At 41.5% G+C, this 15,081-nt stretch overlaps 1 protein-coding gene across 1 annotated transcript; it reads right to left on the reverse strand.

The window, feature by feature from the left end:
* Positions 1–620: 620 nt before the first annotated feature.
* Positions 621–13,445, reverse strand: maf1b (MAF1 homolog, negative regulator of RNA polymerase III b). The gene is made up of 8 exons (XM_029661566.2): positions 12,910–13,445; positions 11,615–11,703; positions 4,280–4,408; positions 3,861–4,023; positions 2,619–2,740; positions 2,402–2,521; positions 1,865–1,966; positions 621–1,702 (listed from the first exon to the last, which is right to left on the reverse strand). Exons 2-8 carry the CDS (start codon positions 11,695–11,697, stop codon positions 1,678–1,680), a joined length of 744 nt encoding a protein of 247 aa, XP_029517426.1. The 5' UTR covers positions 11,698–11,703; positions 12,910–13,445; the 3' UTR covers positions 621–1,677.
* Positions 13,446–15,081: the final 1,636 nt, after the last annotated feature.

The following is a 15,081-nucleotide window of genomic DNA, read 5'->3' on the forward strand; positions in this document are numbered from 1 at the left end:
CTTTCCATGGGTTAAGGAAGGATTCCATAATTCCATTCAGCTCATCAGGAATCAGCTGGCAGTAAATCTCAAACCTTGGCTTTATACCTGTTCAAATACTCCATATGGCAATATATACCTTTTCAGCTTGTTTACCAACTCAGCGACGTAGAAAGAAATGGACTATTTCAAAATGGAGAAGGCCTCAATAGCACTGCTCGTGTGCGGACGCTATAATTGGGGGGATAAGAGTGCTCTTTCTCGGAGTAAACCAGACCTAAATACTGAATCACCTGGAACATCAGACTGATGAACACTGTCTACAAAGATCGTGTCTCCACCTGCTATACCGTTTTAAGACTGATGTCAGCTATTTATGACTTATTTTAAGTGGTTATAATGTAACCAATGTCTTGTAGGTCAATGTGCTGTCGTAATATGTGCAAGTGTTTGATGCCACACCTTGTCTCTTTGAGTGGAGCCTGACCTTTGCATTAATGTCCATAGGAACAATTTTAGTTATGAAAAGGTACGTGTAAAGATATTCTCTTATCTTGTACTGCTGTAATACAAGTCATTACTGTTCAAACTATTTTAATTAGTAATTATGTTGCCTGTATCCACTCCTCTCTGACAAGACATTTTGGTTCAAACAACTTTATTCAGTTTAATCAAAACAGGTCATAGATAAAAGGGTATTTTAACCTAAAAATACTGTAGAACATGAACAATTACTGGAAATATCACTGACTTTGCTGCCCGCATTCAGTAGCTCTTCAAACCAAAGCCTTTCAAGTTTAAAAGAGCATGAAATAAATGGATGCGTTCGATTGTAGCAGTGGAATATGGGTACAGGTTTTACGACATGATTGAGGTAATCTAAGGGAACATTATGCAGAGTGAATATGGTTATTGATAGACGTGAGTCTTATGAAAGTGATATGTTGTATTGCTCTTTGGCAGTGCCATCTCAATTTCACATCCACAGAAGGTCGTGTGCAGTAGATATTCAATCATTTTTTACAAATAAAATTGGATTAGATTATTTTTACAGTGGATTCAACATAACATATTACGAGGTTCCATTACAAATGCTGCATGTTTCAAAACACAGTGCTATGAAAGTTCAGTTCTCACAGTAACGTCACTGTCGAACATAAAAGCCACACCTCGGAGGAAGCAGTCACAAATGGAAATCAGCTGGATAGACAATCGGATTGGCTCTCGTTGTACCACCCTTTAACCAGTGTGGCAGCGTGAGATTGGACCTACACAGTGATGTAATTAGCCTCCCCCCTTTAATGATGGCGTTGAACTGTGGACTTAATCATCTCCATTTAGTGATTGCTGGGATCTTCAATAAAAGAAAATGTGCTTGTCAGGGTTAGCGGTCCATGGTCTCTCTAGACCATAAACCAGGCATAGGTTCAATTCTTAAGTCAGGGACCATGATGGATGATAAAAATCACAGTAAAAGGGAGAGAAGAAACCATGGGCATTTCAAAAATGTCCTTCACGGTATGGTTTGGATCCAGCTGATGTGAAACATGCACTTGTCGGGGATATCCTTCCTCTAAATGCGCAAATGGCTCTTTGGGTCAGGCTCTACAAAACATTGAGACAGAGGGGAAGATGAAGACAAAACAAAATGGGGAGGATGTATCGGCCTACATGGGCTTGTCTTCCATCGGGAGAGCGTTAGACACAGAGAGCTTTGGGGAACCTGAAGACAAGGAGAGAACAAGGTAGTGTCAATCATGTCTCTATCTAGACAAAACACACATGCAACCCCATGCACTGATGAAACTATATATGTAAGACAGAGGCCCATTTGTGCACTAGAGTATAAGCCGGCAGTAACATTACTATAGTAAAACGATCCCACCTGTCCTCGGTGAATCCCTCTATCTCCTCCTCATCATCATCATCATTCAGCTCCATGTCCAACCCTTTGTCAAGACAACCACGGCCGTACCCACTCAGGACACTTTGGAAATAAAGCAGAAATATCATGACTCCTTATTTAATCATAGCGGTACATCGGTTTTCTCTGGTTGACAAATTGCTTTTGGAGTTGATCTGTTCAGTCCCCTTCCCTAGCCTTTCATCCTCCTGGTAATGGATTACACTCCCATACCACATGAGACCAGACGGGCTTTAGCTGCCTCGGCACATCAAGCCCAATCAACTCCTGCTGCTATATAGTGAACCCCCCCCCAGAAACAGTAGAATATGCTAGTTTGGTGTGAGCAATTCATACCAGCAACGCGAGACAGATTTTCTGATTTTATAACAAAGATGAGGGACCATAGAAATTCATCCACAGGCCACCAACTATTTCATACTGGCTGTAAGAACTAACAAACTCTTGTTTTGTCAAAGATTGCATGGAGACAGAGTGAGGTCTGCTGTGGCTGCTCACCTGACGGAGCGCCAGGTGAAGAATACAATCCTCTTCAGCCTCTTGTTGTAGAAGAAGTAGTTGAAGGACCAGAGGCTGCCTTCCTCCCCAAAGGGGTCTGAGTCCAGGTCAGGATTGTAGCTGAGGACAAAGAGGGGACATATAAATACACTTCATATACAGGCAGCAAACAAGAATCAGAAAACATACTGTACATGTACCTTCACACACAACACACCTGTATATGTCACATTCCTGCAGGCTAATTTCCTGGTCGATGAAGTTCCACAGCTCTGGCCCCAGGGAGTTGAACTCCACTCCAACTGATGAGTACAGGCTGCCGTTGACTGCATTCGTCACCTGGATGGAGGCACGGTACACAATCGTTACAACTTCTCATTCTCCTTACAGATGAATAGACCTCTTTAAGGCCTTTGCTGTATGTCGGATTCAGACTTCTGCGATTATCACGTCACTGTGCGACGTTGCCAGATTGTACGACTTTCTTCAGGTCTGCAATTGGCTTGCGAGGCTACGTCAGCAGACACAGGCTGTCAACTGCAGCGGTGTATTTCCCCCAGGGCATGTGCCAACACCAGCAGCGAAAGCCTCAGTCTATGCTTATGCGCGAGTGAAGTGAGTTTGGAAAAACAAAGAATACATCTTAGAAAAAGTTCACGTACAAAACGTTATTTGTCCGAACTCAGAATCAAAAATCTGCTTCCCCAAAATAACTGTGGTAGAACGTTTTATTTTGACTGGAGATTTTGTGCATTCCTCAAAATCCCATCAGGTAGCCTAAACAATATGATTATTAGGGAAATTATTATTCTTGCACAGCATGCAAAAGTTTCAATCAAACTATTATACAAATTTGACTATTCACAATAATCGTATTATTGTGTGCATACTCTGTGCCGGCCATGTTCCTATTGGTCAGTCACCGGGATCGGCTCGTAACACCTAGCCACACGACAAAGGCAAAACAAATCTGACACCGAGAACTTTGTCAGAGCCTACGGCTAAAATCGTACGGTCTGCAAAGGCCTTACAAGCAGCGGTGTCAAACTCAATTCCCGAAGGGCCTCCGTTGTACTTGTTTGATCAATTAAGACGATTTATTAGTTAGGTTATAATTAAAAGGTTATTGATAAGTCACTTGGTTGTCGAGGTCTTAATTAGACAAACTGAAAGGTGATCAAAAGGAACCAGCAGACACACGGCCCTCCCAGGAATTGAGCTTGACACCTCTATCTTACCAGCCTGTGATATTCCATAAGGCCCTTGTAGAAAATTCACCATCTCCCCCTTATGTGTATGGCTTTGTAACAATGTGCTCCCGGGACTTGCATGGAATGATTCAGAGCATCTGTATGTGAGCAATTCTGAAATTAGCCTTGAACGGCTGTTTTAATTGAGCTGGTTTAAAGTCATCCCAATGTGGTCTAATCATGAGAGGAACGGAGGTAGCGCTACTGACACAGTTGAGGCTGGGCTCCCGGCTGAACTCGTGGCCCCGAGCTGCACTGAAGTCGTAGTCGGGCCTGAATGACTCGTTGAGCGTGGTGATGAGGTAGAACAATGTCTTCCTGCAACACTTGTCACTCAGAGGGTTCTCACCATCCTCACTGCTCTTCCCTAGTCTGCGCAAAACAATGGAGATGAGTAGAGAGTGGAGTTATTTGGTTGGGAAGTAAAAAAAAAGATTCTCCATTCATGTGCCACAACTGACAGTGCGATACAACACCAGTATCTACAGAGTAGTATTCATTAGTGCACACTGTAGGAAAACATTTCACAATGGAAAACAAAAACAGGTAGTCCCTCCCCATTGGTATCGGTTTCATTCCTAGTGATCAGACCTGTGTTATGAAAACATTGTGTGGCTGTGGTCCTTACTGGGGTGGGCTCGTGGCGCTGGACTGGGGGGGCGAGAGGGCCTCTAGGACATGTGGTTCCCCTTCCTGGCAGAACTGCTTAAACATGTGCTTGTCATCACCAGCCATCTTGCAGGAGTAGCTCTCGATCCTAAAGAGAGAGACAAAACCCAGAGTTAAACTGTTGGCATTGTATTAAAAGTGGAATTCCATTCATTTACTGACTGCGGAGGACATGGGTATTGTCTCAAACTAATCATGTCCCTAATTCAATAATGCAAACCGTACAGTATCTCATCTACTGGCCCTCCCACATTGTATATTTATTTGTGTTTATTGCTTTGAACAAGTCTCGGTTGTCTGTTTCATTGAGTTCCAGTTGAGGTATGTGGATGGAATGGCACTACGTTGAGGGAGTCGTGCAGGGTCTGATCATGTTTATCCCCCCCTCCAACCTTAGCTATGCAAGAGAAGAGGTTGTGCAACTCAAACTCTGGCTCAGACACACTGTGGCCCAGTCTAAGTATAGGAAGGGGCAAAGGTCAGGTGGGTGTCACATGACTGGCTAGTTTCTATTAACAGACAAATGGGACTCACCACCTGGATTGAGTAGGTCTTATGTAGCAAAATGTGAAAGTGTTTATTTTTATTTTTTACATTGGATCAAAAGTAGAGACTGAGCTACAAAATGGTATGTCATATACTGCATTTGAGGAAAGTAATTCTGCCTTGAAAGTTGATCAACTTGTAAACTCACTTTTGAGAAAATGGCCTTTGAATGAATGTTTTGGTATCTAGTGAAGAGCTTATTTGTGTTTATTGCTTTGAACAAGTCTCGGTTGTCTGTTTCATTGAGTTCCAGTTGAGGGATGTGGATGGAATGGCACTACGTTGAGGGAGTCGTGCAGGGTCTGATCATGTTTCGCATCGATCACACCCTCTAAAGCTTTAGCCCCACCCATCTCGTTTCGCTCTAGGAGCGCACACTCGACGCTGTGGCCAATGATTTGTTCACCTCTGGATAACATAAAACAGTCTAACCAGCTCTACTAGCAACAATTCCATTACACTTTTTTTCAGACATTTACTGACGCCGGCCATATTCAATGGGTGTTGTACACACGTCACGTAACGTTAGCTAGTTAAACAACGAACAAAGTGCCAACAATGCCTAACATTAGGCTCTAATTAGAAAAGCAAACCGCTCTGGGAAACGAATAATAACCTCCGCTAAGGAGCCAGCCAGCTAGCGTTAGCTAGCTAACAGTACACTTTAGCTTAACCCTTGTGTAAGGGTAAAAAAAATGACCCGCCACTATATTTAATTGCAGAGAAAATCCCTGAAACAATATTTTTTCAACTTGAAATTATGACTTTTCCTAGCATGACCCCAACATTAGAAAAAGTGAAACATCACCTTTGTTCATATTTCCATGAAAGCTGTACACCACTGGGGTACAAAGATTGTCTTAGGGTCATTTTGACCCGCCAGTTATAAAATAATTTACACACACACCAAACACACACACAGAAATAGGGATTGTGTGCTACTGATTGAACTCAGACAAAATAAACACTTTATTGTGCATGTGCAGCATCTCCCCTCCACGAAAAAACACGACTCAAGTTCAGACAAAATAAAAACAACAAAATTAACATTTATTGAAAGCATTGTTTACTAATGGAAATGCAGTCAGAGGCTGTAAAAAGGTTCTCTTTGCTGTAGTCATAAGTGCACGTTTCAGTGCCCAACAGGTCGCAGATCAGATTTTTTTCAGATACCCAGGAGGAACAAGAGAACAATGATTTAGAAGAGGGTGGTATCTGAAGAATATGGGAAAGAATACAACCCAGAACACAATGCATCATCTTCAGATGAGGACGAAATCCCCCAAGCTGAAAGGGACATTTTTGCTGTTCTTTGACAAAAATATAACTTGATCCGTGTCACCATGACAACTAGGGTTGGATGGCAGCACAAAATGTCGTAAGGATGACCCCAGGGCCCACAAGACATGCAGTTGCCAATGCCCAGGACATCGGCTCAAATTTCTAGAAGTTCATCACACCAACCATCAAAAAAATCTTCCTGGAGATGACAAATTTGAAGTGTTTCCGTAAATATGGAGACAACTGGAAAAGGATGGATGAGATTGACCTGCGTGCCTACATAGGGCTGCTAATCTTAACAGTTGTGTATAGCTCCCGTGGCGAAGGGCTACATGTAGTCTCTGAGATGCTGCGAGTGGAAGGACGATTTTCCGAATGCTACGATTTGATAGCAGTGAGTCAAGACGTGCAAGATGTGAGAGAAACTGGCAGCCATAAGAGAGGTCTGGGAGAAGTGGGTGGAGCGTCTGCCATACCTCTACAACCCTGGGCCTGAAGTAACAGTGGATGAGCAACTGGTTCCATTCAGAGGTACATTTTTATTTTCATATCTGAAATGTGATTTTCACTGTTCATTTTATTATGTATTGCTGTAAAATCATTGATTTGCGATTGTTTTCTGTGACATTGATACTAATTGCTGATGGTAATCTCTTTTGTCCAAAGGTTGCTGTCCTTTACAGAAGTATATGCCCAGCAAGCCAGCAAAGTATGGCATCAAGATATGGGTGGCCTGTGATCCACAATCCAGTTACGATTGGAAGATGCAAGTCTACATAGGGAAGCCGACCAGTGGAGGCCCGGAGAAGAACCAGGGGATGCGGGTTGTGCTTAATGTGACAGATGGACTGAGGGGGCACAATTTCACCTGTGACAATTTCTTCACTTCTTATGAAGTCAGCCAGCAGCTCCTGAAGAGGAAGATCACCATGGTTGGCACAGTTAGAAAGAACAAGTCTGAGCTCCACCCTGCACTCCTCAACAAGGGGGAGAGAGACCTTCCCAAAGTTTGCCTTCACCCCCATCACCACTCTAGTTTTTACCTCCCAAAGAGGAACAAGAATGTGGTCCTCCTGAGCACACTGAACAAAACAGCTGAGATAAGTGATCGTGAGGACAGGAAGCCAGCCATCATTCTGGACTACAACTACAACCACAACAAAGGAGGGAGGCCTGGACAAGGTGATTGGAACTTACAGCTGCAGGAGGATGACTGCCTGCTGGCCCCTGGTCATCTTCCATAACATCATTGTGTCCTCATATGCCTTTGTGATATGGAACAAGATCAACCCTACCTGGATGCCTGATAAGCTTAAAAAGAGGGTGTTCCTGGAGCAGCTTGGAAAGGCACTTGTAACCCCACACATTCAAAGAAGGGAGCGCCTCCCCCGCACAGCAGCCTCTGCAGAGCTTGTGAAAGCTGTTTAGGGGGCTGAATCTTGTCCTGATCCACCTGAGGCTGCAGCAGGCAAGAGGAGGAGATGCCAATTCTGCCCCCCAAAGGACTGTAAAACAAATACTATGTGCTGCACATGTGAGAAATACATCTGCAAAGTACATGCACACACACTTGCATACTGTCCTACATGTGCTAATTACACTTGATTTATTTTCTTCCCATTTTTTTTGTATCCATCTAATTTGTTTATACACCTTGTGGGTGGGGGCAATGGTTTAAAAAAAATGTGAGAAGACTAGAATTTTGTAGTTTAATTCCTCATTGCTCAGTATAAGAATATCACCATGTTGCCAAAAAAGTTCAAGACTAATGGTTTCCCTTCAAAAATAAATAAAATGCATTCAAAACTACTTTCTGCATATTTCTCCTACACAAGTGCTATCTCTCGCAAAAATATCTGTTTACACCTATGCAGTACCTTTAACAATAATAATAAACCTCTACTTCCAATCGAATCTTATGTCACATACACATGGTTAGCAGATGTTAATGCGAGTGTAGCGAAATGCTTGTGCTTCTAGTTCCGACAATGCAGTAATAACCAGAGTAATCTAACCTAACAATTCCAAAACTACTACCTTATACACACACAAGTGTAAAGGGATAAAGAATATGTACATATAGATAGATGAATGAGTGATAGTACAGAGCGGCATAGGCAAGATGCAGTAGATAGTATCGAGTACAGTACATACATATGAGATGAGTAATGTAGGGTATGTAAACATGATATTAAGTAGCGTTTTTTAAAGTGGCTAGTGATATATTTTTTATATCAATTTCCATCAATTTCCATTATTAAAGTAGCTGGAGTTGAGTCAGTATGTTGGCAGCAGCCACTCAATGTTAGTGGTGGCTGTTTAACAGTCTGATGGCCTTGAGATAAAGTGGGTCTCCCAGTCACTGCCAGCTGTGACACAGCCTGGGATCGAACCCGGGTCTGTAGTGATGCCTCAAGCACTGCCTTAGACAGCTGTACCACTTGATTTTAACAAACAATTTGTCCCCCCAAAAAACGCAGATTTCAAAATCCCGATGTGGCCCTCGAGCCAAAAAGTTTGCCCACCCATGCTATATAGGATAGTTGCTTGTGTGTGTAGGCCTATTTGTAACAGACTTTCTGGTTAAATAAAACATTTTATCCAGAAACAGTCATTCAATGGAAAACTATGATAGAATGTGAACCTCAAACATGTGACTGCATGCTCTGTTTTGTATCATTATGGGTCCAGTTGAATATTTCTGAGTAATTGCAGACTATGTCTTTTAATTGGGGTGGAAAGAAGTCAGCCTCAGAGTAAAATTGTACCAACTTGGCCTCTGCTGCCATCATGGGCCATACTAATCCAGTAAGCAGCAGGCTAAACACCATCAGTGCCCAGCTGTGAGTGTGTGTGTATGCCCCATACCACTCTCCATTACAGTATAAAAATAGCCACAAAGGCCTGTTAGAGGACACCCTGTCCTGGGTCACACTGCCCCCATGGGTCAGAACCATGAAAGGAGTCACCACCACCTGCACCGTTCCGACTGGTTCCACAACCTACAGTCCTTTGTAAAATCCCTGCTCCTACTGTTACCTCAATGCCTGCTGCAGTTGAGTTCATCTACCCCCATTGCGTAACACAACACTCATCCACCATCCTAAGGGATCAATACTTTTTCTGAGAGATTACACCTCCTTAGCAAAATAGTCCGTATTACCAGTAATCACTACAGGGCTTGATGGGGATTAGGGCTCAATTCCTAAACCCCAATATTGCCTCATCTGGTCCTGCTCAGGTACCTTTTAGGTAGCCTACACCACATCTTTAGCACAGAGACACACCTCTGTGGGAGTTCAGTTGACCATATTATTCTGACAGTTTGTTGCTTACCTCTATGTTTACATATGCAGTGTCCTTAGCTTTGACTTTACCCTTCATAGGCTGTATGGTGTTGTTGACGCTCCCAGAGAGCCTCAAAGTGTTAATCTTGCCCTTTTAAAATACAGCCCATTAACCCAACAAGAAATACACCCCCGAAGAGAGGCACAGAATGCATGCACCATCCACAGAGGAGGTAGGGTGAGAGGTGTGTTATGGTCCATGAACAGCTGATCCTGTAGTAGTAGCAGCCTACAGTTCCATCTGTCACCATGCACTTGCGGTTCACACACAGGCCTACTAAAGGACAGCACATTTAGTAACTGTTTGGACACCTACTCATTGAAGAGTTTTTATTTGTACTATTTTCTACATTGTAGAATATATTAGTAAAGACAAACTATGAAATAACACATGGAATTATGTAGTAACCAAGTGTTAAAATATATATATATATTTTATATCCGTCAAAGTAGCTACCCTTCGCCTTGATGACAGCTTTGCACATTCTTGGCATTATCTCAACCCGCTTCAATCAAATGTATTTATAAAGCCCTTTTTACATCAGCCGATGTCACAAAGTGCTACACAGAAACAACAGCGTTGCCTAAAGCCCAAACAGCAAGCAATGCAGAAGCATGGTGGCTAGGAAAAACTCCTTAGATAAGGCAGGAACCTAGGAAGAAACCTAAAAAGGAACCAGTCTCAGAGGTGTCCAGTCCTCTTCTGGCTGTGCCAGGTGGAGATTATAACACTACATGGCCAAGATAATCAAACCTTCATAGGTGACCCACAGGGTCAAATAATAATAATCACAGTGGTTGTAGAGGGTGCAACAGGTCGCTTTCATAGCATCACCTGGAATACTTTTCCAACAGTATTGAAGGAGTTCCCAAATACGTTGAGTATTTGTTGGCTGCTTTTCCATCACTCTGCGGTACAACTCATCCCGAACCATCTCAATTGGGTTGAGATCGGGTGATTGTGGAGGCCAAGTCATCTGAAGCAGCACTCCATCACTCTCCTTATTGGTCAAATAGCCCTTACACAGCCTGGAGGTTTATTGGGCCATTGTCCTGTTAAAAAACAAATGATAGTGGGACAAAGGGCAAACCAGATGGGATCGCGTATTGCTGCAGAATGCTGTGGTAGCCATGCTGGTTAAGTGTGCCTTGAATTCTAAATAAATCACAGACCGTGTCATTAGACCAAATGACAGATTTTCACCGGTCTAATGTCCATTGCCCGTGTTTCTTGGCCCATCAAGTCTCTTTTTCTTATTGGTGTCCTTTAGTAGTGGTTTCTTTGCAGCAATTTGACCACAAAGGCCTGATTCACACAGTTGATGTTGAGATGTGTCTGTTACTTGAACTCTGAAGCATTTATTTTGGCTGCAATTTCTGAGGCTGGTAACTAATGAACTTATCCTTCGAAGCAGTGGTGACTCTGGGTCTTCCTTTCCTGTGGCGGTCATGAGAACCAGTTTCATCACAGCGCTTGATGGTTTTTGTGACTGCACTTGAAGAAATGTTAAAAGTAATTTACATTTTCCATATTTATTGACCTGCATGTCTTAAAGTAATGATGGACTGTCGTTTCTTTGCTTATTTGAGCTGTTCTTGCCATAATATGGACTTGGTCATTTACCAAATAGGGCTATCTTCTGTATACCAACCTCTTATCTTGCCACAACTGATTGTCTCAAACGCATTTAGGAAAGAAATTCCACAAATTAACTTAAGGCACACCTGTTAATTGAAATGCATTCCCGGTGACTACCTTATGAAGCTGGTTGAGAGAATGGCAAGTGTGCAAAGCTGTCATCAAGGCAAAGGGTGGCCACTTTGAAGAATCTCAAATATAACAAATTTTGATTTGTTTAACACTTTTTTGGTTACTACATTATTCCATGCGTGTTATTTCATAGTTTCGATGTCTTCACTATTATTCTACAATGTAGAAAATAGTAAAAAAGAAACAAAAACCCTTGAATGAGTAGGTGCGTCCAAACTTTGGAATGGTACTGTATGTGTTCGTCATGCAACAGTAAAGCAGGCGTTACAAAACACTTTGTGATAAGTGATTAGATATGAGGTAATTTTAATGACTGATGATGCTGGTCTTGTGCTGTTATGGTAATTACCTTCCAAGGATGCGAGACTCTCCCGTTTCAACACAGAGTTGAGAGCTCAGAGCTTCAAAACTGCTGTTTTCTAACAGTTTCATTGCTGCCTGTGAGAGGAAAGGGAAATGTTAAAATAGACAGTCCATCAGCCATTTAAGAATACTTTTTCACGGCTTCCTTAGTGGGAAACAAGGTGTATGAAATAAATGTTATCCCTATGGTGTAGTTATTAATCTACTTGACAGGGGCAGGTTGAGCAAAATAGCCCAGTGATGTAGGTTTTCAGCAATATGTGAATGCAACCTGGTTTCAGAGCATTTTGTATTATTCTGTAAGTAAATCCAAGATACTCCATTTAGTAAAATTGTACTTTTCATAAGGTATGTATTAGTTTGCAGTGGTGTAAAGTACTTAAGTAAAAATACTTTAAAGTACTACTGAAGTAGTTTTTTTGGATATCTTTACTATTAATATTTTTTTGTTTTAATTTACTTCACTACATATACTTTTTACTCCATACATTTTCCCTGACACCCAAAAGTACTTATAATATGTTGAATGCTTAGCAAGACAGGAAAATAGTCTAATTCACACACTTAAAAGAGAAAATCCCTGGTCATCCCTACTGCATCTGATCTGGCAGACTTAATTTACAAACAAAGCATTTGTGTTTAAGTCCGAGTGTTGGAATGTGCCCCTGGCTATCCATACATTTAAAAAATGGTTTTGAAATTATTTGTACTCTTACTTTTGATACGAAAGTATATTTAAAACCCAAACTTAGTTTTACTTTTACTCAAGTTGGATTTTACTGGGTGACTTTCACTTTAGTCATTTTCTATTAAATTATCTTTACTTTTACTCAAGTATGACAATTGGGTACTTTTTCCACAACTGTCAGTTTGTGGAACCCATCACCCATTTCATATGATATGAATTACAATTCGTATTATGTTACGAATTTGCAAAATATGTTACGCATTTGCAAAACATATATGTTACGGATTCTAGCTAGGTGGTTAAATGTTATCTAAAATTGCTAAGTAATTATAAAGTAGCTAAAAAGGTAGAATGTTGCTAAAGTTGTCTGTGATGAGATTGGAACTTCGCATTGTCAACCCATCCACCCTGACCAAACACCCTACATCCAAACATCCTCCATCTCTCATGTAACTATACCAAACTTAACATACATACATACATACATACATACATACGTCTAGCTGATCCATCCCCCACTAAACCTCTGCTTGTTAGGTAGTTGGCTACAGTAGCTAGATAATCTACACATTTCACATAAACGTTCGTCTTACCAAAGATAACGTCGATGCTCTTTGTGAAACTGAAATGTCTTTACCAATTTCACTTATGTTTCTCTTAGCGGGCGAGGACGAGCAACAGATTTGTTGTTGTTATGCAAGTTAGCTAGCAAGCACGGACTGTGTCAGAGCAGTTAGTTCCTAAACTTCAGCAATTTAAAAAGATATTCGTACGAGATTGATTTATCGTTCAAGCTTTTATCGAAAAACTTCTTATGCCGATTAAATTAGACGACATCAAATCCAAAGAACCCCTGAATCCGTCTGACTTGGATTGCAGCGGCATCCCTTTTGACAGATTTACGTTGACCGAGATACGCTAACGTTAGCTTACTAGCTACAGTTTCTGTCAGTCGCCTTTTCGAATCGACTTGATCCCTTGCACTGCTTCTGTTTACTTCGCAAAGTCCGTGTAATTTTTGATGAGCAATACTGATCATTTGAAGGCAAACCACACAACAGTGTCGATGAAAACGTAATAAATCCACTGTATTTAACCCCTGCCCACTGTAAACGATGAAATACATTTTCATTGTCAAAGACCACACCTACTTATTTTGAGTGTCGCTTTGTAGTGCTCTGAATGGCTGACTGACATGTCCTTATAAACCACTGATGGTTATGATTGGTCAAAAGGGTGTGTCGTTTAATAATTCTAGATTGACAGGCGACGTACGGCCCTGTTGGAAGTCAAAGGCATCAATTCTTCCGACAACAAAAGCTGAGTGGCGACCCTGCATGATAACAATGCCTAAAACGAGTTGATTCATAGTCGATTTCTGTGCAGTATCTGTCTGTTCTAACAAGGCAGGAATGACAACAGGGGAAAAATATTTTTTACAGATGACCTGCAATCATGAAACACCAAGTAAATAAGACTCAATAACTGTCAGAAAAGCGAAGAAACTGCAAGAAACTGCAAGACCTGAACCCACACCGCTTGTAGTATAGGGTCACCTCTGATCATTTCATCACTGGTAAGGGACAGATAGCAATTTATTCGGGGGAGAGGTGGTCCAAAGTAGAGGAGTGTTATCAAACTTTTTTTCTTCTTTGGAGGGTTTTTTGTGTGTTTTTTTAAATTGGGCACAGGGGAGGGAGTGCATTTCCCCCCCACAACAAACGCGATCACAACACACAGGTTAAAAATATTTAAATAACTGAACCAATTACATTAATTTAGGGACAGGTCGAAAAGCATTCAACATTTATTTCAATTTAGCTAGCTAGGTAATTTGTCATATTTAGCTAGCTTGCTGTTAGCTAATTTGTCCTGGGATATAAACATTGAGTTGTTATTTTACCTGAAATGCACAAGGTCCTCTACTCCGACAATTCATCCACACATAAAACTGTCAACCGAATCGTTTCTGGTCATCTCTCCTCCTTCTAGGCTTTTTCTTCTCTTGACTTTATATTGCGATTGGCAACTTTCATAAATTAGGTGCATTACTGCCACTGACCTCGTTCGACTTTCAGTCACCCCCGTGGGTATAACCAATGAGGAGATGGCACGTGGATACCTGCTTCTATAAACCAATGAGGAGATGGGAGAGGCAGGACTTGCAGTGCGATCTGCACCACAAATAGAACTGACTTCTAACAGTGTGGGTGCAACAATTGAATAATATAGATTTCTAAATTTATTTTGCAACGCTGGTGCACACGATGCGAGTGGTGTAGTCAGGGTATTATGCGGTATCCTTTTCTGTGTGCTAACTTTTCATCTATCCAGCCCTCTATCCACCATTCATAGTGACAATAGTGGAAGGTGGATTGTTTGTTTAGATCTGCAATAGGCTAACTAGCAATCATGCCACACATAAACTACCACACATAAAAATCATACCACACAATCATACCACACATTATTAAGCTTTAGCTACTGCAAGCCTATGATATGAATGCAATGTGCACCGGCGTTCCAACTGACTCTGACAGTTGAACTTGAGGTAAGGAAGAATGTTTCAGGCTTACCATAGTTACTCCTATAATCCAACAATAAAATGATTATCTTTATACAAAATATTCAGATACATATATATCCATGTAGCAGACGCAGTAGCCATCTGACAAAGAAATGCATGTCCGTGTCACAGCATGCCGCCAACATATCTCCATCTCTCTGGGGCTAGGCCTAAACATCTCTTCCTTTATATAGGCCAT

This window comes from Oncorhynchus nerka, linkage group LG6, assembly GCF_034236695.1.
Source record: "Oncorhynchus nerka isolate Pitt River linkage group LG6, Oner_Uvic_2.0, whole genome shotgun sequence".
Taxonomy (NCBI): Eukaryota; Metazoa; Chordata; class Actinopteri; order Salmoniformes; family Salmonidae; genus Oncorhynchus; species Oncorhynchus nerka.